At 47.2% G+C, this 21,282-nt stretch overlaps 1 protein-coding gene across 1 annotated transcript in view; it reads right to left on the reverse strand.

Moving 5' to 3' along the window:
* LOC119173866 (EF-hand domain-containing protein 1) overlaps positions 1-21,282 on the reverse strand; it is a 63,361-nt gene that overhangs the window by 32,628 nt on the left and 9,451 nt on the right. The window contains exon 2 of the mRNA XM_075895478.1: positions 1,115-1,399. Within this exon, the coding sequence (XP_075751593.1) occupies positions 1,115-1,399 (285 nt within the window). The remainder of the gene's footprint in view (positions 1-1,114; positions 1,400-21,282) is intronic.

Here is a 21,282-nt window from a genome sequence, read left to right on the forward strand (position 1 = left end):
ACTCACTATTTCGTCACCTAAAAAGACTTATCAGTATATTTTTGTTCTTTATCTCCCACACTACCACGTAGGAAGAAAAACCTCCTAAACACTTATATTCAAGGTGACACACGTTCTTTGTCACGGTACTTGGTAAAACACTTTCTCAACCATTTCTATGGTTTTTTTTTTCGATTTATTCTTGCCCATGTTCGCGCGCAAAAAGGGTGAGACAAGCGCATTTGCCGTAATTACGTTCCGTACGTGTTTGCGTGTGGCTGCGTGCGTGCTTGTGCGTGTGGTAGAGCGCGGGGTTTTTCACAATACGCGGAATGCATCGCAGAGCCACTGAATGGGGGTCACTGATTTTGTCACTTTTGGTGGCCACCCTTCATTCATGGAAGCCGTGTAACGATTCCCAGGAAGGCAGTCGCAGAGAAAGGGGTGACGCCTATCGTAACCGTGGGTTTTCTTTAACGCCATCGAGCGCGGTTTCAATTCCCATCAAATAAGGGAATATAAGTAGCATTTTAATTTGTCCTGGTGACACACATTCCAGAAGGTTCGCTTTTCTGTCCTTTGATCAGCTGTCGGCCTCGGATCGCATAGCTGGAATGTGATCGGCGAACAAATAAAGTCTCTTTCTAAAATTTTTTGCTAATGATATATACTAAATCACAGTCGTGGAAGTGGTGATTCACATGTTTTTACTCGACATCATTTGCGTGCACGTTCAAAAAGGACTTATGTTTGTCAGAATTTAGAAATAAATCACCACATTTTTTAGGTTATTTTATAAAACATTGCTCGTTAAATTGGTAATACGTTCTGGCAGGCTAGTTGGTTGATTTGCCCTTAAAACCTATTAAGCTGCGCTTGCAGTGCTCTGAAAGTTTTCTTCCTTGTGTCTTCATCCTCTCATGCAGTTTGAAAAGTTTTTAAGTTAAATCGGGCGCCGAGCCAAGTCACTCGTTATTTCAAGTGCATAAAAACATTGAACCCAATGGGAACCTATACGGCAGAGTGGAAATTGCTTCGTTAGATCGGGATCTTGGTAACATCGGGTTTTATTAGATCGAGCTTTGAATGCGTACACAAAAGTGTGTTAATTGGTTTGCAGCGTTGTTTATAGTACCTTCTTGTCGTTTACGGCGAAGTTTGGCAGGAAGTTCTTGGAGGCGGCTGGCCTCCTCCTTCGGTGCCTGTGGGGATCGTCGTCGGTGCTGTGGGACTCCTCCGAAGTGCGGTCGCTTCCGAGCGTCGCGACGTCGCGGATCTCGGAGGGCGGTCTCGACTGCCGAGTCTCCAAGTGGCGCAGCTGCAGCGATCGCTGAAGCGATGAGACCGAGGTCGGCAGCGACCGGGCCATGGGCATGCCGCTCCGGTAATCGAACGTGTGGCTCAGGGGGTAGCGGTCCTTCTGCGGATAGTCGAGGAATGGGCGACGTTGCGGCATATCGGGCTATTTAAAGGGACAATAGGCAGAAAAATGACTGCTCTCGTATTAGTAAATTACTCTAGCACATTACAAAATCACCACGCATGGCGCTTGACAAACCCGTAGACAGGAATGTTTCTCAGGAGGAGGAGGGGGGGGGGGCAATGGAGCCGGGGCACTTGTTCACAGCCCTGGAAAAGACCTGCTTTTGTTATTTCTCCTCGGTAAAACAACCCCTCCTTGTTAATTTTTTTTGGGAGGGGGGGAGGCCCGGATCCCTAGCCTTGTCCCCCCTCCCCCCGTTTACGGTTTTGGCGCCTGAATACGCTTCGTAGGTGAGGGAACCCGGAAACATGTGCAACGCCACCTTTAAAACTCCCGCACCAAATGCCGTGACGACATAGATTTTGATGACATCTACTCAGTCCTATACGTAGTTTTTAACAGATCAAAATAAAGTACGTTGTTCTTGGATAGGGCCATAGATTTATTATTTAACAAGTTTCACGAAATTTTATTGAACCAATGTCCTCGAAACACGAAAACAGAAAGTGCACTCTGAAATCTGTGACGTCACGTGCGGTGATTCCGGCGCATATGTGGGGTTTGACGTCCCAAAACCACGCTATGATTATGAGAGACGCCGTAGTGGAGGACTCCTGAAATTTCTACCACACATCGTGTTTTTTAACGTGCACCCAAATCTGAGCACACGGGCCTAGAGCATTTTCTCCTTCATCGAAAATGCCGCCGCCGCAGCCGGGATTCGAACCCGCGACGTGCGTGTCAGCAGCCGAGTACCTTAGCTGCTGGACCACCGTGGCGGGGCACCCTCAATTATCTCCTCCGTCAGTAGACCTATTAAAGTAAAATTGACGAGACTAGAGCTCTCAGTGCTAGTAGAATTTCTTCATGTCAACTGATTAATTGTATAGCGTTTGCGTCATTTAAATATATCATTTATAGGAGACATTGTTGTCCTTGTGCGGTGTCGCAGTTACTTCTTTTCACAATGAAGTTTAAGTAGCCTAAGCCATGAAAAAAATATTGCACAAAAGTCATCTCTGCAAGCTTAACTTGCAGAGATGACTTTTGTGAAGAAGACGTGACAGGGGGGAAGTCTTTTATTAAACTATCGACTGACTCGCCCAATTTTACAGTCTCCTAAAACATATTTCTTACGCAGTGAACCCTTTCGTATACGTTCTCTGTCAATCAACCAAGCACCAAGTTTTGTTAACCCCACAGATCTTTCGCTAAGCTATACGCCCCAGCTCTCCAAACATATACGCTCTCCTAAAACACTTCTATGCGTCGTCTCGTGTGCGTTAAACAGTCGTTCCTCATATGTCATCACAAAATGGAAAAGAACATGTAATCGCGACGTCGAATAACATTCCAGGACCAATTGTACACACTGTGGAAAAACAACGACACGTTTGCACGAAGCCCAGCCACCTAACAACGCAGTACGTCGTGTTGGGCCAGTTGGCGCATTGCTATTCCAAAGACATGGCGAAAGGTCAGAACTGAGAAGAAACAACATGACAGTAGAAAGAACGCAAACTCACAACTCATGAGTTGTGAGGTGCCGTTCCGAAGTTTCTGTCTGTTCTTGCTTCTTCTTGAATCTAATCTTGTGCCGCGTCTTTTCAAGTAACCTAACACGATGGTTCACATCGTGTTGTCACACGAATGCGCCGGCACGAAACGCTCCAGTCAGGTCAAATTGAATACATTCAGTCAGCTTTCATTTGGATTGTTGTTCGCATTATTTTTTCACTCCAGGGATATCGCTTGCTCCCCGGAACCCTGCTGGTCGCAAGGCGCATTGAGCGATAACAGGCGCCCTCTGCCCGAACCAGGTCGGTTCGAGCCCGGTGCCTTGTTTCAGCTGAGCAGTCAAATGGGTCACTAAGGGATCGAAGGGAACGAGAAAAGAAAGGAAAGCAGGAACTTAACGGAGCGCATCATGCTGTCAAGAATACAGATTTGCCGTGGTTGGTTTCTCATCGTAATCATCGAGGGAAGGGCCAACATTTGGCCCCGCCACATAAATATACTGTTATTTTCTGGTCCGACGTACTGTTACGTGGGATAAAAATGTATATTTGACCTACAGCCGCCACATTTTTCTACGAAGAGCACACAAAAACAGTGCGCGTAAAAGTCCGGTTAAACAAAAAATGTATATTTTTATACTCAATTCATTGCCACCTCTGTGACGCTCCAGAAACAATAGAACATTGCTTTATTATTTGTAAGGACGCCATCCTATTTCGGGACGTCCTTCACAACTTTTGAAAACAACTGGATTTAAACTGTGATAGCATCTGATATCTTGTACCACCCAAATGCTTAGACATGCAGAATATGCCAGTCTACATGCTGTTGTTAATGGGCGTGATGTACAGTTTATGGAAGACTCTTTTCTTGGACAGGCATGGGGAACCAATGGTGTCTTCACAATGCCACTCCGTACAAATGACTGTGCATCTAAAAGACTTTGTGAACAGCCAGCTGCAGTTTCAGCCCGACTGCTATACAGAGTTCATGAAGTGTGCTTCTCAAATACCCTTGTAGACACAGTGTTGTATAGGACTTGTTTGTAATGTACATACGTCAACTGCATGTGCATTAAATATGATGTAAGAAAGAAAACAAGACGCGCGACCATGTGGCAAGACATCCACCGGCCACGCAACCGACCTTGGATTCAATACCCACTCTGACCTGGGATTTTTTGTTTCATCATTTATTTTATTTGCATCGTTATGTGTTCATTTGTCACGCATAAGACGATAATTTTTGCTCACAACCAATGACGCCCACCGACACCGACGCCGGAATTTCTTCGAAACGAGCTCTTTAACGCTATCGCCTTAAAGGTCTTCTGTGTGATGAGACTGCTCTGAAATAGTGTGAATCTCAGTAAATACTGATAGGATGGCTCCCAATGACATCAAAGTCCACTTTAATGGTTCGAAACAAGCCCCGCCGCGGTGGTCTAGTGGCTAAGGTGTTCGGCTGCTGACCCGCAGGTCGCGAGATCGAATCCAGGCTGCGGCAGCTGCATTTCTGATGGAGGCGGAAATGTTGTAGGCCCATGTGCTCAGATTTGGGTGCACGTCAAAGAACCCCGGGTGGTCGAAATTTCCGGAGCCCTCCACTACAGCGTCTCTCATAATCATATGGTGGTTTTGGGACGTTAAACCCTACATATCAATCAATCAATGGTTCGAAATAAACGCTACACCATCCTCGATTCAAGCACCAGCCGATGTGTCCAGCAGACAATGCAATTAGGGAGAAATCAAAGAAGAAAACGAAAAATAAGGAAGGCCAACTGGCCGATGGAGGTGCAAGATCACTATTTTATCCCTGACAACACGAGGTATGACATGCCACGACACTTCCCTGAATATGAATATCTGGAAGTAATAGGAAACGCAGAAAACAGAGGGTGGAGATAAATATAATGTGAATTCCTTAAAGCGTGGTGCGGTCCTGCAAGATCACTATTTTAACCCTGACAACACGAGGTATGACATGCCACGACACTTCCCTGAATATGAATATCTGGAAGTAATGGGAAACGCAGAAAACAGAGGGTGGAGATAAATATAATGTGAATTCCTTAAAGCGTGGTGCGGTCCTTTGTTTTCACAAAGGACCGCACCACGATTTAAGTAATTTCTTTGTGGACTTCCACACCTTTTGAGAACCAGAGGCCCAGTTTGGGGACAGGCAAATTTCGCTCGCCAGCTTTTTTTTGTCAATCCAAAACGAAATTTTCCAGTGTTCTTGTACGCTTAAGAGCAAAATAAAGAGGTTTTAGATAAATTGACCCGAAATTTTATTATGGAGTTTGAAGAGGTTATCTACGCCGGCATAGTTCTCTGCTTTTCTTTAAATAGCTTTCTCTTTCTTTCTCTCGCTCTAGTTTACTATGTGCCCGTACATATGCACAAACTGAAGTCATTCAGACAACAAAATCACAGTACTGATAGGTAAAAATGAAAAATTTACTGGTCTGTACCCCCTTCAGATAGCAGTGCGTACAATTGTGCAGAAGGCACGCCACGAACCACGTGTTTCTTCAAATAGCTACAAACTTAGTGTGCACATTTCCGCAAGCTTCATGAGTGGAAAACTAGCAGTCCGATTTCACTTCATCGAGTTGCGTATTGGTGCAGAGAATGACTTTGTGGGAGACACTCGCATGTCGGATGATCGCTCGTTGTGCCGAGTAACACTATACCAACGCCAAGAGTATCCTTTTTCTTTGCTTGAAACAAATGTCGCTGAAAAACATAGTGTGCACGCATCTCGGGTCTAATATTTGATTATTTTTATGCAGGAAGTGAAGCTGACTAATTGCAGAATAATTTGATATTTTATTACATGTTAATAAAGGTGACCTATATTGAAACTCACGCAAAACAATACAATCCTTTAGTTTATTTTTTGGAATGTAATATTGAGTGCCTTGGAAACATGCCGTGCGCATTTGTCGCATTTGCAGAGAGTGATTCGCACTTCAGGTCACGGGATCGAATCCCACCCGCAGCGGCCGCATCTTCGATGGAGGCGAAAGTGCTCGAGGCCCGTGTGTTTAGATTTATGTGCACGTTAAAATGAACGCCAGGCGGACGAAATTTCCGGAGCGCTCCCCTATACAGCGTCTCTCATATTTATATGGTGGTTTCGGGACGTTAAACCCAAACATTTGTTATTATTATCCCTGATTCGCGCCTGGTGGCGACATAAAACGGCAGGACTACAGGCTAATATGGCGGCGCCGAAACCCACCCGCAAAGTAGTCTATAGGCACCGCGAAGCGCGAGTGAGATAAGGCGTCCCGCACCGAGGTTCAGCATTCGTGACCCACCACGGCTGACTCCCGAATTGGAGCACATCGATTCGGCCACAGTGCCCTATCGTGAGACGTATATACTACGAGCCGTGATACGTGTGGGGACCTTGGCGTCGTCGTCGTCCCGCTATTTTGAGTCTCGCTGTAGATACAGCGGTGCGGCTTCTTCAATGATCGAAACTCGCTTGGCCCGCGAGCTTCACGCCTCAACTCCCGTCCAGGCGATGACACACTAAAGATTTTTTTTTTTTGTGGCGCTTTCTACTTTTCAAATGTCGCGTTTGCCTCCATTCTTTAGCTTAATAATTGTCTCGCCTCTGTTATTTAGGATTTAATATTTTAATAAACACACACACACAAACACACAAAACACACAAACAAGCAAACAAACAAACAAAACCTCAAACCAGTTCATTTGCTGGCGCAAGGTGACAGGGTACAAAACTCTAGTTGCATTTTATTAGCGTTCCGTACCCATAAATCAAAACTTAACGAACGTTGTTGGGACGTTGTTCAACTTGTCCCAATATTTTAGAATTGCAAACAGTATTTGCGGTAATTGTCACATCTGAACACTATCTCAGAGTCTATCGAGAATATGTTTATTTATTTATTTATCTATCTATAATACCTCAAAGGCCCCAGTCAAGGGGTGTTACATGAGGAGGTAGACAGTTCACAAACAGATGATTTGTTCGATGGCTTCCTTGAAATGGGCGATGCTGGAGTGGTGCACGATGTCAGCAGGAAGATCGTTCCATTCTGTTGATGTTTGCACAAAAAACGAAGAGTGATGGGCAGTGGTATGCGCACGGGGTGGATAAACCGCTTTCGTATGGCTGATACGGCATGAAAGACGATGGGCTGGAACGATAACATGGTTTAGGTGCAATGCATGATAAAATGTGTGAAACAAACACAGTCTTGAAATTTTGCGGCGTGAAGCTAAGTTAACCATGTTAGCTTGAGATTTTAGTTCGGTGACGCTGCTAAGAAAGGAATAGTCAGAATAAATTAATCTGGCTGCACGATTTTGGATAGTTTCAAGCGTTTGAATAAGAGTTATTTGATGGGGATCCCAGATGGCACATCTGGGATCGAGGACACTGGTTCGAATACCTGCCCCGGCGGTCGCATTTTGGTGGGGGCGACATGCAAGAACACCTGCTTACTTAGATTTAGGCTCACGTTAATGAACACCGGATAGTAAAAAAGAGAACAAAAAACACACGCATATGAAGATTGTCGTTACGCTGTGCCTCGCAATCAACGTCTGGCTTTCTGCTTCAAATACCCCATAAATTTGATTAATTATTCCTTACAAGGTTCAGAGAACAGTGTGTGTATTTTTATCGAGGACGTGACCCCGGCCATCTCGGCCGGCAGGCCTTCATCGAGCGAAATCCGGCGTCTCGTCCCGGCCTTATTTTTAAACGCTATCGTCCTTGGTGTATAAATTTACAGTCTCGCAATCGCGACATCGCCACTGTCTTTGTTTGAACGAGTTGCTACATCTTCAGTTATTCTTTTTATTTCGTCTTGGTTGCTTAAATGCGACACGACACTCGAATCACGGCCATTTCCGTCTCAACTCAGGGTCACTTTCAATCGACCGCCATTCGAAGAGCCGACACCCGAATGAGGTGTACCAACTATAGGTGAATATTGTGTTATAACTGATTCTATTGCGTCTTACTTGGTTGGAATGATTAGAGCATATGTGTAAGCGCTACCAGCTGATGCATTAACCTAACGACGACAGGGGAACGTATATAAGAAACATTGCTGTCAGCAAGACCACATTTTAAACGCAAGGTAATTGGCGTTGCCATCGCTAGTCAGCTGAACGCGTCAGTGAAGTGACTGCTGTACTTGCTGAATACCTCTGGCGGCTGCGTGAAAGCCTTTGTCCGTCAGCAGCTGGTGCGCTCGTACTCACCATCATTTTCCTTTCTCAACTTTCTCTTCTCAACTCTCCGCCTTTGTCCCATTTCGCGAAAGTGTAGGATGTCTAACCCGACGGTTAGCGTGTATCCACACGACGGACATCTCGGGGCGGAAGTTTCTTTCGCGGACTGCGGTCTCTGTCCAGCTGTGAATCGCGTCCAGACGGCGGATGAAGCGAGTAAAAGAATGCGGTGGAGAAACAGAAAATAAGCAAGACAACATTATTTGAAGCGAGAGCAGTTCGCTTAGAATCTTTAAGCCCTTCGTCGTGCATAGGCAGCCTATTAGTCTCAAACTGAGACTTGTATTCGCTTGAGGTTGGTGTCCCAAAGTTTCGACGGCAAAGTGTTCATGACGATTTGGAGCCATGTCTCTGTTACTGGAACATGACCTCAGATATTTGCGGTAGCTCGAGTGCTAGCAAGTCCAAAAGGCTGTGCGAGAAAAACAGAGCGAGAAAAAAAATCACAGTGTATCCACGCAGTGAATGATGATGAGTGGGCCGAAGCGTCCGTCCGCCATGCGTCTGTCTTGTTCGTTTGTGTGGATCAGCGCCATCTGTTGTATGATAAGGGAGATGCTACTGGGTATGCCGGAGGGACGAGGAATCGTCATGGACCACTTGGAGCTTCGCCTCTGATAGTTGTGCTTGTTACGAGACCTACAACGGCCCTATAGTGGCTAAATATGCTGTGTTAGTCCGAGCGAATCTGAATGCGAAAAAGAACTTAGCATTTTTCGTCAGTGATGTCTGCGGACGCGGCAAGGGTGGCACAAATTCATGACGGCATCCACCGCGGAAAAGACGGATTTAGTCCGTTGTGGGCATTGTTTCCAAAGGCTAACTAGAGGGCACTATGGCGCTGCGATCGTCCAGCGACCATGGGAATGATAGGTAGCACACGGATTTGCCTAGTATTCGTGTTTGCCTACCTTGAAAGAACTTGTGGATTTGTTTATTGTTGTGTTTTGGTTTTGTTTCGAAGGGAAAAACGAACCGTTTTGAGCTTCGTGAGCCGACTTGAAGTGGCTAGCCTAAAAGGTTAAAGTTGTGGAGTGATTGCTGATTGTCGTTTCGTGACAAAGCAACTTGAAGCTACGCAAAGCCAACGGGTGTCAGAAGTACGAAAATTAGACTAATCCGTGCACTACACCTAATATACATGCTCGCTGAAGCGCCGTGCATTGCAGCTCCAATGACACCATAGCGCCAGAGTTGCCTCTAGTGTATTTATAGGAAACTGTATACGCTTACCTGGTTGACCTCCCGGCGTTTGATTTTCTCCTCTCTCCGTCATTTCGGCACTGAGATATGGGGAAATCGGCTAAAAACTCCCAAGAACGCTTACTCTATTCTTTTAGATGTGGTAGTCACATGTGTAGCACTTCCCTCATAGGAATCAAGTTGACTCTCTTTAGAGAGTCGTGGGACACACAACTTTCTAAAAGGGAGTCAGTGCACGACTCTCCTAAAATGAGTCAGGCACACTGTGACTACACATGTGACTCTCAAATGGATTAAACTGGAGTCAAATGATGCGTTTGAATTTTTCAGCAGTGTGTTAGGACCAACTATATGAAGGTTACAGAGTCGTTACAATTAACAAAGATAAGAACAAATTAGGTATATGTTTTCTGAATGGAAACTGTCCGCAATATGCAGAGCGCTATGTGGCCGTCGGCATGGTGTGAGCTTTGTTGCCGCAGCACGATTGAAGACAGTATTTTAAGACGAAAGCCTTACATGTCTCATCAAACGTGAATAGGGACCATTGGCATTAGCGGCATCATTATGAGTGACCCTAAAATTCCTCTTATGTAAGTGTTGACGTCATGATGACGCCCCACGATGGCTCATTTGTGACATCCACACGATGACGCATGAGATCACCGCTTGGTCAAACGTGCGTGAATCCTGGAGCCACTGCAAAACGCGTGAGGTGCAGTAAGCTTCCGGCGGCTCCGATCTCGGAGGCAGGAGACGATACCCCACAGCGTGTACGTGGCTTGAGGGGCAATCTGGCTGCAGTCAAAGCTGGCCTGACAGCACTGCTTCATTTTTTGTTGCTGGCATTGGTCTTCTCACTGTTGAATGGGTAATACGTTTACGCTGCTATCATCGTGACACATACATGCGTTGCCCTTGTGGCAAACATGTTCGTGGTGGAGAGCGAGTGATTGATGACGTTTGGTGCCACATGTATTATACGCATGTAATTATGCTGTACGCGTTCTCCCTGTGGACAGTAGTTGAACAATACGGGAAAAATATTTCTGGCCGGCTAAGAATTCGGTGGGTTATTCTTACGCATGTGCTTGCGTTTAGCACGCAAGCTATAAACTTGCGCACTCTTCTCTCCCTCGTTGGCGGCTCCATGCTGCAACAATCGCCCCTACGAGGACCCTTTCTCTCTATATTCAGCCTTCCATTCGGTGCTATCAAGCGGATTCTTCGTCGGCTCTCATCTCCACGGCTGATTACAAAATTGCTCAGAAAGATGCGTTAAACCTTGTCATTTGCACTGCTTTGTTTAAAGAGGTTCCTCAAATGGGAGAGTGTTCACCAACCCATTCCGCTAGCGCAGTGGTATGGCGGGCGCATTTATGTACAATAACTGAAACTGAGTAAGGTATACCTACTTGTGCTGTTGCCAATTTGATCGGCATCACCGGACTTTTTACTGTGCCTTGAGGAGACTTTCTGATCGGCTTTCTGCTGAACGAAAGATCTTCGTAGCTTGGCATCAGAGCACATCGGCTCATAAAGCCACACAAGCCGTTCGGAAGTTATTGAATGCAATGGAATTGAGTGGCCAGCTATAACACGCTGCACTCTCTCTGTGTATTGCGAATTGTGTAATGATGGCTTCTGTCTCTCTTTCTCTCTCTGTCTCGATTACCTCTTTATTACCCTCCCCATGCGTATGGTAGCAAACTGGATATATAATTAACCTCTCTGCATTTCCTTTATTCATTCTGTTTCTCACACTCCATAATCCACATAATAGACCAAAGAAGACGTCCTCGTCATCGATCAATCCATCGGTCCATGCAGAAGAAACTAGGACTATTCTGACATGGAGAGGTATCTAAAATTTTTTCGCGAACTTCAGAGAAGAACACACATTTCACTGTGGACGGGACCCCGGACCATCCCGAACCATCAAGCTAAATCTGGTGTCTGCCTTATTTTTGAACGCCATCGTCCAGAGGGTACAGTAGCACAATCACGACATCGGCGCCGTCTTTTTTTGCTCGCGTTGCTGTATGTTGGAAGTGATTTTGGAGAATACAGTGCCTCAGCATAGAACCCGATGAACCCAAAAGAAAGTAACAAAAAAAAAATACCAGCACTGCGTCGGAAGAGGGGCAGTCAGACATTTTACGAACCACTCGCCACGGTGGCGTAATGGTTATGGAGCTCAACCTCTGAGCCGCAGGACGCCGAATCGACTGCCAGCTATGACGACTGCATTTTACACGGAGGCGAAAGTGCCTGATGCCCATGTACTACATAGACTAAGGGGCACGTTAATGAACCCCAGGTGGTCGAAATTTCCGGAGTGTCTCTCGTAACTGGTTTAGGAACGTTGAACCCCAACAACTATTATTATTGTGGCGAAGCCTTCGAACAGCCTTTGAACACATTATTATTATTTTAACCCATAACCAAGCCAGGGCCTATACCGCTTCGGAAACAAGCCCTATTGCCTCGTTGTATACAACCGATCCATCTCCGAAGTTGTTTGATAACAGTCTTCACTGGCTATACTAATGTTCAAGAAAACAAAAAAAGTTCATGTAATTGGAGCGGAAACGTTCATGCACGTGTACGCTATGGAGCAGAATTTCTATGGCTTGCCGGGAGCCGCCATCATTGGTGAGGGGCGGCGAACAAGATGGATCATGGGACCCCGATAATGTCCGGCATGTTCTTATAATAAGCTGGCTGCGAGTTATCGCTCGCCATCAGTTCGGGTGTAATAATTCCGCCGACCGCGCCAACTGATGATATAGGGGTCAAGATTGTACATGCTCGACACAAACGTGACTGTGAGTAGAAATATTCTGGCTTACACACTACCACGCGTGGGTCGAAAAATGGTGGCCTTGGTGGCCTTGTTATGCCTGTGAGTCGACAGCGAACGTCCGTGCCTCTTTCAGAGGCACGGACGTTCGCTGTGTCAAGGCCAGCCCGCAAGTCCGCCTGACGCGATCAACAACTCAACGGCGCCTTTCTGGCGTGCACGTGCAGTGAGTCATCTCCGCAAGCGAGCCCGTCGAGTAAACAACTGGCACCTTCCTGTCTGGCGGGTCTGACGCAATGCATTGCGACGTCACTCGTCCTTGGGTGCAGCCACCTGCAGCGCAGCCTCTCCAGATTTGAGGAGAAAGAAGGACGCGGCCCAGCGGCGACCTCATTGGAGGATTCGGACCTCGCGACCAGCGGCGCTTCGGGTTGGACGTTTGGGTTGGACCCGGGGCACATAAAAGAAGCCCTGCGGCGCGTCGAGAGAGACCCCCTTTGACAGAGACCCATGTGAGAGTAGAGCTATGTGTTAGAGAGAAGAGCTTGGCTCTTCGCGTCTCTGTCGGCCCCAGTGCCGAATTTGTAACGCCTCTGTATATATGCTGTACATAAACCTTGTTTAACTCACCGTCGTCTCGTCCGCTCGTCTATCAGCTCTGCGCAGAAGCAGTCGCGAGCTGAGAAACCTACGCTACCAAACGGCTGGTGACCTTTCCGGCGGAGTTCGAAGCAGTGGCGCCTTCGGGACCGTGTTGGCGTCGTCGTCTTTCGAAACAGTGGTTGCAGCGATGAGATTCGTAGCGCCCTTCGTAACGTCGTCGGAGGTGCGCGTCGCAACAGTGATGCCATCGGCGGGATTGGCCGTCGTCGCAACAGTGGTTGGCAGCTGCGGGATCGGCCGCCGTCAGCGACATCGATGCGGTGAGTGCCTGATGTTTTCCCCTCAGTTCACCAGACTACTCTAGCTCAGGTTGTAGTAGTTTAGAAAAGGGCTGTGTGAAGCATTAGAGTAAGCTTTGATCGTTTCAAGCCAAGTCGAAGCGCTTTGAAACCAAAGTTAATGCGGAAGGGGTAAACAAGGGAGTGTGAAAATTTGCTTGCGCGTCTTGCTAGTAGGCTTATAGTGGGTAGGCAAGTAGATTCTTATTAGGGGCAAACAGCAAGAGGCTAGTGTGAACGATGGAGAACCTTAAAGTGAAGGAACTCATCGAAATTTGTGAGGAACTCGGCATTACTTTGGGCAGTGCGAAACGAAAGCAAGCGATCCTTGAGATCATTAAGGATGAGGGAGTGTCGGCTGAGGAAGTCGATGAGGCCTGGGTGGATATCAAAGCACGCCGTGAGGAGGCTGAAAGGCGAGAAGCTCGCGAACGTGAAGAAGCTGAAAGGCGAGAACGCCGCGAGGAGGCCGAGAGACAGGAGCGCCTCGAGTTGAAACGAATAGAATTGGCGATCCTACAGTGTTCGCAGGCGCCTAGCGTAGCTTCTCCAACAGTTCAGGTCAGCGGTTATAGAATTCGGGATCAACTGCCACCGTTCGTAGTAGGCGAGGACATGGCGAAGTATCTCGTCAAGTTTGAACACGTCTGTGAGCGAAACGCTTTGAAACGGTCTCTTTGGGCGCAGAACCTGTTAGCTCTTCTTCCCGGTGAAGTGTCCGACGCGATAACTTGCTTGTCGAGGGAAGCGTTTGAGAGCTATGACGAGGTTAAAGAAGTGCTCTTGAGACGTTATAAGTTGTCACCCGAGGCTTTCAGGCAAAGGTTCCGGTATGCTAAAAAGGGGAATGAGTCACACGTTGACTTCGCGTTTCGTCTTAAAGCCGATTTAATTGAATAGCTCAAGGGCGAAGGTGTTTATGACGACCGCGATAAAGTGGTGGAATGCGTTGCATTGGAGCAATTCTACCGCTGCATCGAGGAGGATGTCAAACTTTGGCTGCAGGACAAACTTGGTGAAGTACAGCTAAACAAGGCAGCAGAGTTAGCTGAGGAGTATTATACTCGCCGAAAGTTGCATAGCAGGGCAGTGCGCGTTGAGAAGGATGAAAGGAAAGAGGGCTTTTCAAGGAAACCTCATCAACGGAAACCCGCTCCGCACCGCAATTTTAAGAAGGACCCGTCTCTTACGAATGACACTGTAGGGGAAGGGCAAACGGAAGCGGAGAAATCGAGTGAGGTTTCTACCACACGGGCGTTTGAATCACGGAAGCCGCTAATCTGCTACAACTGCAAAAAGAAAGGGCACATCGTGATAAACTGTCAGCAAAAGTTTGCAACTATCCTAGAATCGGAAAACAAACGGAAGCCGCTAATATGCTACAACTGCAAAAAGGAAGGACACATCGCGATAAACTGTCAGGAAAAGTTTGCCTTCGCAACAATCCGAGCATCAGAAAAAAAACATGCGGTCGTTGGAGCCGTATCTCCAAGAAATTAGGCTGAATGGGAAAACGTGTCGAGCACTTCGTGACTCAGCGGCAACCATGGATGTTGTCCATCCTTCATTGGTGTCTCCGGATGACTTCACAGGAGAATGCGCGTGGATCAGGCAAGTCGCCGAGGAGCAGAGTGTTCGCTTACCAATCGCCACTGTTGTCATTGCAGGCCCGTTCGGTAAGCTTCGCACCGAAGCGGCTGTGTCTGCCGCGCTAAACGATCGTTTTCCTTATCTTTTCTCCAACAACTCAGAGCAGCTTCTCAAAGAGCAGGGTAAATCGTTCTTCCCCAACTTAGCGTACATGGCCCTCACGCGATTTCAAGCGCGGAAGCTTTCGCGGAAGCCTGATTTTGTTCAATGCGGTGAACTCTCAAGTGACCTTGTCGGCGGGTCGACGGAACCCCAGAAAGAAAATTTTCCGCGTGAGTAATGTGAGCAGTCACGCGAGCGGGCCGTCGCCGAAGCGACCGTTGCGGTATGCGTAGAAAGGGGAGACGACATGGCGCCATTGAGTCAGAGCGAGAGGGCTGCAACGCTCTCGCCTGTAGCGGAAAGTTGGAGAGAGCTGTCGAGGGATGATCGAGAGACGCCCATTCAAGACCAGCGCGAGGACCTCTCGATTAAAGCGCCAGTGGAAAGCCACATGAAAGCTTCACAAATGTTGTCGGAGTACTACGACAAATCGGCAAAGAAGCGCGCTTTTGAAGTAGGAAATCAGGTAGTGCTGCTGCGGCCGTTCAAAAGAAACAAGCTTGAAATTCATTGGGAAGGGCCCGCCAAAGTAATATCGAAGCTTCCCGATGCGAATTATGAAGTGAAATTAGGAAGGCGGCAGAACAAAATTTACAACTTGATGAAACCCTACGTTCAACATCAAGCGGTCGTAAATCAACTGTTGAATGCTTCAGAGGAAGAGGAAGCAGAAATTTTTAGTTCTTGTGAGGTAATCGAAGGGGGATCGAAAGTAATCTGGGAGCAGATAAACCTCGAGCCTAGGCTAAGTGAAGTCCGGAAGGAGGACCTGAGAAGGATTGTTTCCGAGTTTGGAGACGTGTTTTCGGACCGCCCCGGAAACACGAGGGTGATCGAACACGATATCGAGCTAAGCGGTGAGGAGTCAATTCGTAGCAAGCCGTATCGTTGTTCCCCTGTGCAACGTCGCAAGTGTGAGCCGCTCTTGGTACCGCATAGGTATCGTCGCCTGAGAGTGGCCAGTTACTGAGATGGAGCATGTTGCTCCACAGCGCAACTTTGACGTTCGCTAAAAAAAAAAAGGGAAAGCTAAACGCTAATGCAGGTGCATTGAGCAGTGCGTTCTAGCTAGTACCTTCTCAACCTTTAGGTTTCTCGCTGGCGATTCGCGGCAACATTTTGACGTCATCACGACCTGGGCTGAGCGCTCTCGTTCGGAGTGATCTCAAGGGGCCAACTCTACGTGGTATTCTAATTCGTTGCGTTGTTGTAAGTGTAAAAAAAAAGTTGAGCTCTCATTTTAAGAGTCTTGTGTCCCACATGTGCCTCTTGATGTAGAGGGAACGAAATTCCGAAAGACACGTAGCTTGGTCATAGTTGTAATATACTTTGTCTGGTGTTCTGTCGGGTGACCGAGGGCACTTGCTTGTGTCGTGTGTTGTCTGTTGTCGAACCGTTCTTAGCAAGTTGCAGAACCATCGACAAGTGCTGAAACCGAAGAGTGTCAGTAGAGACAAGTGAAGCTGGTCGACAAGTTGTGGTGAAAAGCCAGTGGAGCTGGGGGATCCGTCCTCAAGAATGGGACGTGTTCCTGGAACAGAGTCTGGAGCTGCATTCTCCCCATGGCCCTGGAGGTGAACCTGGAGGGACCTGGCGAACGAGCGCGCCTGACATACGAGCCCCGTGGAAGCAGCTCGTCTTTTCGGCGCATTGTCTGGCGGCGGGGGTGCCGTTATGCCTGCGAGTCGACAACGAACGTCCGTGCCTCTGAAAGAGGCAATCTGTGTCAAGGCCAGCCCGCAAGTCCGCCTGACGCGATCAACAACTCAACGGCGCCTTTCTGGCGTGCACGTGCAGTGAGTCATCTCCGCAAGCGAGCCCGTCGAGTAAACAACTGGCGCCTTCCTGTCTGGCGGGTCTGACGCAATGCATTGCGACGTCACTCGTCCTTGGGTGCAGCCACCTGCAGCGCAGCCTCTCCAGATTTGAGGAGAAAGAAGGACGCGGCCCAGCGGCGACCTCATTGGAGGATTCGGACCTCGCGACCAGCGGCGCTTCGGGTTGGACGTTTGGGTTGGACCCGGGGCATATAAAAAAAGACCTGCGGCGCGTCGAGGGAGACCCCCTTTGACAGAGACCCATGTGAGAGTAGAGCTATGTGTTAGAGAGAAGAGCTCGGCTCTTCGCGTCTCTGTCGGCCCCAGTGCCGAATTTGTAACGCCTCTGTATATATGCTGTACATAAACCTTGTTTAACTCACCGTCGTCTCGTCCGCTCGTCTATCAGCTCTGCGCAGAAGCAGTCGCGAGCTGAGAAACCTACGCTACCAAACGGCTGGTGACCTTTCCGGCGGAGTTCGAAGCACTGGCGCCTTCGGGACCGTGTTGGCGTCGCCGTCTTTCGAAACAATGGTTGCAGCGATGAGATTCGTAGCGCCCTTCGTAACGTCGTCGGAGGTGCGCGTCGCAACAGTGGTGCCATCGGCGGGATTGGCCGTCGTCGCAACAGCCTATAGACCATGCGAAGCAACTACCAAAAAAAAAAAAAAAGAAAAAAAGCGCTGCTGTCACCGCTCACTGAATGGACAAATTGCTGAAGCTGTTTCGGGCTGGAAACGGCATGAGTACGACTTATCAGAGATAACTGTGGAAACATTCACGTGATACTGCCGCAGATTATAAAACGTGGCCACGCGTTTAGTTGCTGCCATTCATGACTCGTTCACGAATGCTTCCCTATTCGCGTTACTCTCTAAATTGGCCACCACTGCTTGTCGAAGCAGAGGCAGCTATGATCTGCCTCGTGCGAACATCTCGGCTCACGATGCATAGGGTGGGCCGTGACACAAACTCGGCCGGAATATGGACAGAGATATCGACGAACGAGATCCCAGGTGGATTTTGAGGCTCCAAATAATCCGGACAACTTCCGGGCCCTTGGTAGTGTACGGTTCAAGCGGCCAGCTACGAGACATTTTCAGTACCTGGAAATGAGCTGCGGATCGGCCCACTTAACGACAGAAGTCCTCCTGCCTCGACTGCGTCCCTGCCAACGCCTGGCGGCCACCGAACAGTCGGCGGCTATGGTGGACTATACGCCAGCACATATTTCCGACCACCGAACGTCGTCTCAATGTCTTGGACGTCGACTGCGACGCCCGTGAATAGATCAACATTGCCTACCACATCGCATACAGAAAGTTCGACCGGGTGTTCATGCAATCTGCGAAACCTGGCAATAGCGTTCTGTAACGTTCTTTAGTGCTTGAAAGAAAGCGGAGAGGGCTTCACGGTGCCGTTCGCGAGAGCTGTGATCACTGACTTGTGCATGGTGCGGACTCAACAGCGTCAAGGAGTGGAAGGAGTTTCAACCCGTGAGTAGCTTTCGCACACATAGCTTGCTCACGACGTCAAGGTCACAGCTTAGTAGGATATTGATTAAACAACATGGCAACAGGTAAATCTATTCATATTTCTCAGAGCTGAAGGTTCCTGGTTGAAAAAAATTTCGTCTTTGTTCTGGGCTTCATCCTGGTCGCTGTTCTGCAGAGCTTATCTATAAACATACGCTGTGGTGGTGGTTGTTCAATCGTGTTGGTTCCGTTAAGCCATGTTTCAGAATTTTGAAGGGCGAAGGGCACTTACTTGAATGGTGACAAACACACACACACGCACACGCACACACACACACACACGCACACACACACACACACACACACACACACACTTTAACGCTCTCTTATTTCCTTCGTTTACGTTCATGAGATATATATAGTAGAGGAAAATAGTTTAGCTGTCGGCAATACAGAGTAGTTTTTTGTTTATTACATAATTCAAAGCCCTCGGCTGGTACATTATTTTGACCTGGTGGATTTTAAAATTTCTTTCTTTACATTCGCGGTGAGAGCAAAAATTACTACGCGTTCGCAAGATCGGCTGTTGACCAATCCCCTCGATGCTACTGCAGCGAATCTGTGGTCGCCCTTTAACAGGGTTCTCGAAAAATCACGTCATCTAGTGGACCATGGCCACAAAATTTAGGCCGGGGTCAAAATAAGAGGTGGGTGAAAGGGTTTAGGACGTCAAAAGGCATGATAACGTTTCTATTTGAAAAAAGCTTTTACCATATCTCACATACGTTTTTTTACGATGGTGCTTTGTCGTCAGCATTCGAGACTCTCATCGATACCGATGTCAAGAATGACTAAAATCTTGGCGCCAATTCTAAGATAGAGCTTTTGTGCCACGTTTATGCTTCCGCACATGTTAATCGTATGTAGTGCCTCACGAAAAAAAGAAAGAAAAGCTAGACGTAGCTCACGTCTGCGTAACGCTCCAGGTACGTTCGTGAGGCACACATATAAAAAAATGGTTTAACATTACACCCATATCAAGCATAAAACACATACAAGCACAGAAACTCTATACAAGTCGGGGACTTTTAAAGTCGGCATTACGCACATTATAAGACCTAGCTTTGTAGTCGACTCTTTGTGTCTTTTTATGTCACCCATTTTACATTATATGAATGTGAGACACACAAAAAAAGTTTAACAGTACACTGTCAATAGTATTTGCTCGGACATGGGGATAGGGTGAAGTGTTACACAGGGCGGTGTCTTAGGCCCCTTTCTGTTCGACATCTACATTAATGACATGACAGACACGCAGTACAAGGCAACAATTGTTCTATACGCGGATGATACCAGCCTTTTTGTCTCGGGTTTCGAGGCTAGCCAAGTTATTCTTAAGGTGGACGTGCTCCTTTTCACTTCCTCAGAATGGTCCTCCCACAATGCCCTTCAAATAATAACAAAAAATCAAAAGCAATCCTGTTTAAGACCAGGCGCAGACAGGTACCTTTATGTGACGAAATATACTGCTTGATAAATTAGCAATGGAGATAGTTAGCGACCGTACGGTGCTTGATGTCGTTTTCAATACTGTGCTGAATTGGACACGTCGTGTTCACATACTGTCCAAATTAACCCTTGGTATAAGCAACAAATGCCTTGATGCCGCCATTTCTTTCCGGAAAAGGTGAATGCACAAATTTATCAGGCACTCTTTGCATCACACATTTTACCACACGCTTGTGTGGTGCACCACTAGAAATACTAACATACGCAAACTTTTTTTTCTTCAGAAACATGCACTTCGAATTATAGCCAACGTTACGCATCTCCACACAACATTAACTATCATGACTAAATTTAATGTAATCAAGCTTACTGAGGTGTATCACTTCCATTTGCTGTATCAATACTTATTTTCCTCTAAAAATTTCTGTTTACTTCCAAAATCATTTTTAAGACTACAATAGCAGTTCAGTGACCAACGCAGCCGTATAGTAAAAACAAATGTTTTGTCCCGAAAGGCGTACTATATTTATCTAATGAAATCACCAGTCTACGATGTCTTTTTCACTTTTCAATAAGTATGAAAACGAAGGTGCTGCTGTTCATGCCTTAACCGCAAAGAAATGATTTTTTTTCTTTTTTAATGATTCATGACCTCTGTGTGTGAGAACGAGTACGTAGACCTACTAAACAATTTCTAAAGGTATCGCTCTCTTTCTTGATATACTTATGGTATTTATTTTTGGTTTTGATTATGACTTGAAGTTGCATTGTCTTCCAGTATTTTGCTTTGCAACAACTCTGTTGAATGTCGTACCTAAACTCATTTATTATGTGTTTTTATTACAACCCGTGTGCACTTACATACTTCATGTTGTTGTAAGCTGTCTATAGTGCTGCCATAAAGGGCTGTCAGGCACTGTTGCGACTGGGGGTTGTTTGTCCAGGACCGGAGTACTCCAAGTCTTAGGACGAAGACGAGCATAAAAGCCGGAGCTGATATCAGGAACAATTATTTACAGTACTTCAGATGTTGAAGGTATAGCGAGCTACTACACGAATGAAGGTAGCATCCTTGAAGCCCCTCGACACTCATGTTTTATAGCCTGGGTCTTCCCAAGATTCCTTGCAGGAGAAGACTACGGAGTTCAAGGCAGTCCAATGAAAAGTATACTGTTCACCTCCACTCCCCAAAAACGGGAAAGTCAAGCACTTCTTCCTTGCCAACTTAGGAAAGAGGTACGTACGTCCAGATCGTGCCACGGCGAAGGAAAACGCGCAACACCACACACAATGCAATTATATGACACGGCACTGCCCAGTAAAATGACGTAGTGTCATATATGTGCAGTGTTGACTCATCAATGCGGTGGTGGTGCCAGGCAGGCCACTGCCTATGCGAAATAAATACGAGAAGCCACCACAAAAAGTGGGAAACGTCCCCGAAGATGGATCCTGCAGGCGCTCGGCTCATTGTTTGGTGCACCTTGAAGAACAAAGCAGCGCAGAGGTGACCACCTTTT

Source organism: Rhipicephalus microplus, chromosome 5 (assembly GCF_043290135.1).
Source record: "Rhipicephalus microplus isolate Deutch F79 chromosome 5, USDA_Rmic, whole genome shotgun sequence".
Lineage (NCBI taxonomy): Eukaryota > Metazoa > Arthropoda > Arachnida > Ixodida > Ixodidae > Rhipicephalus > Rhipicephalus microplus.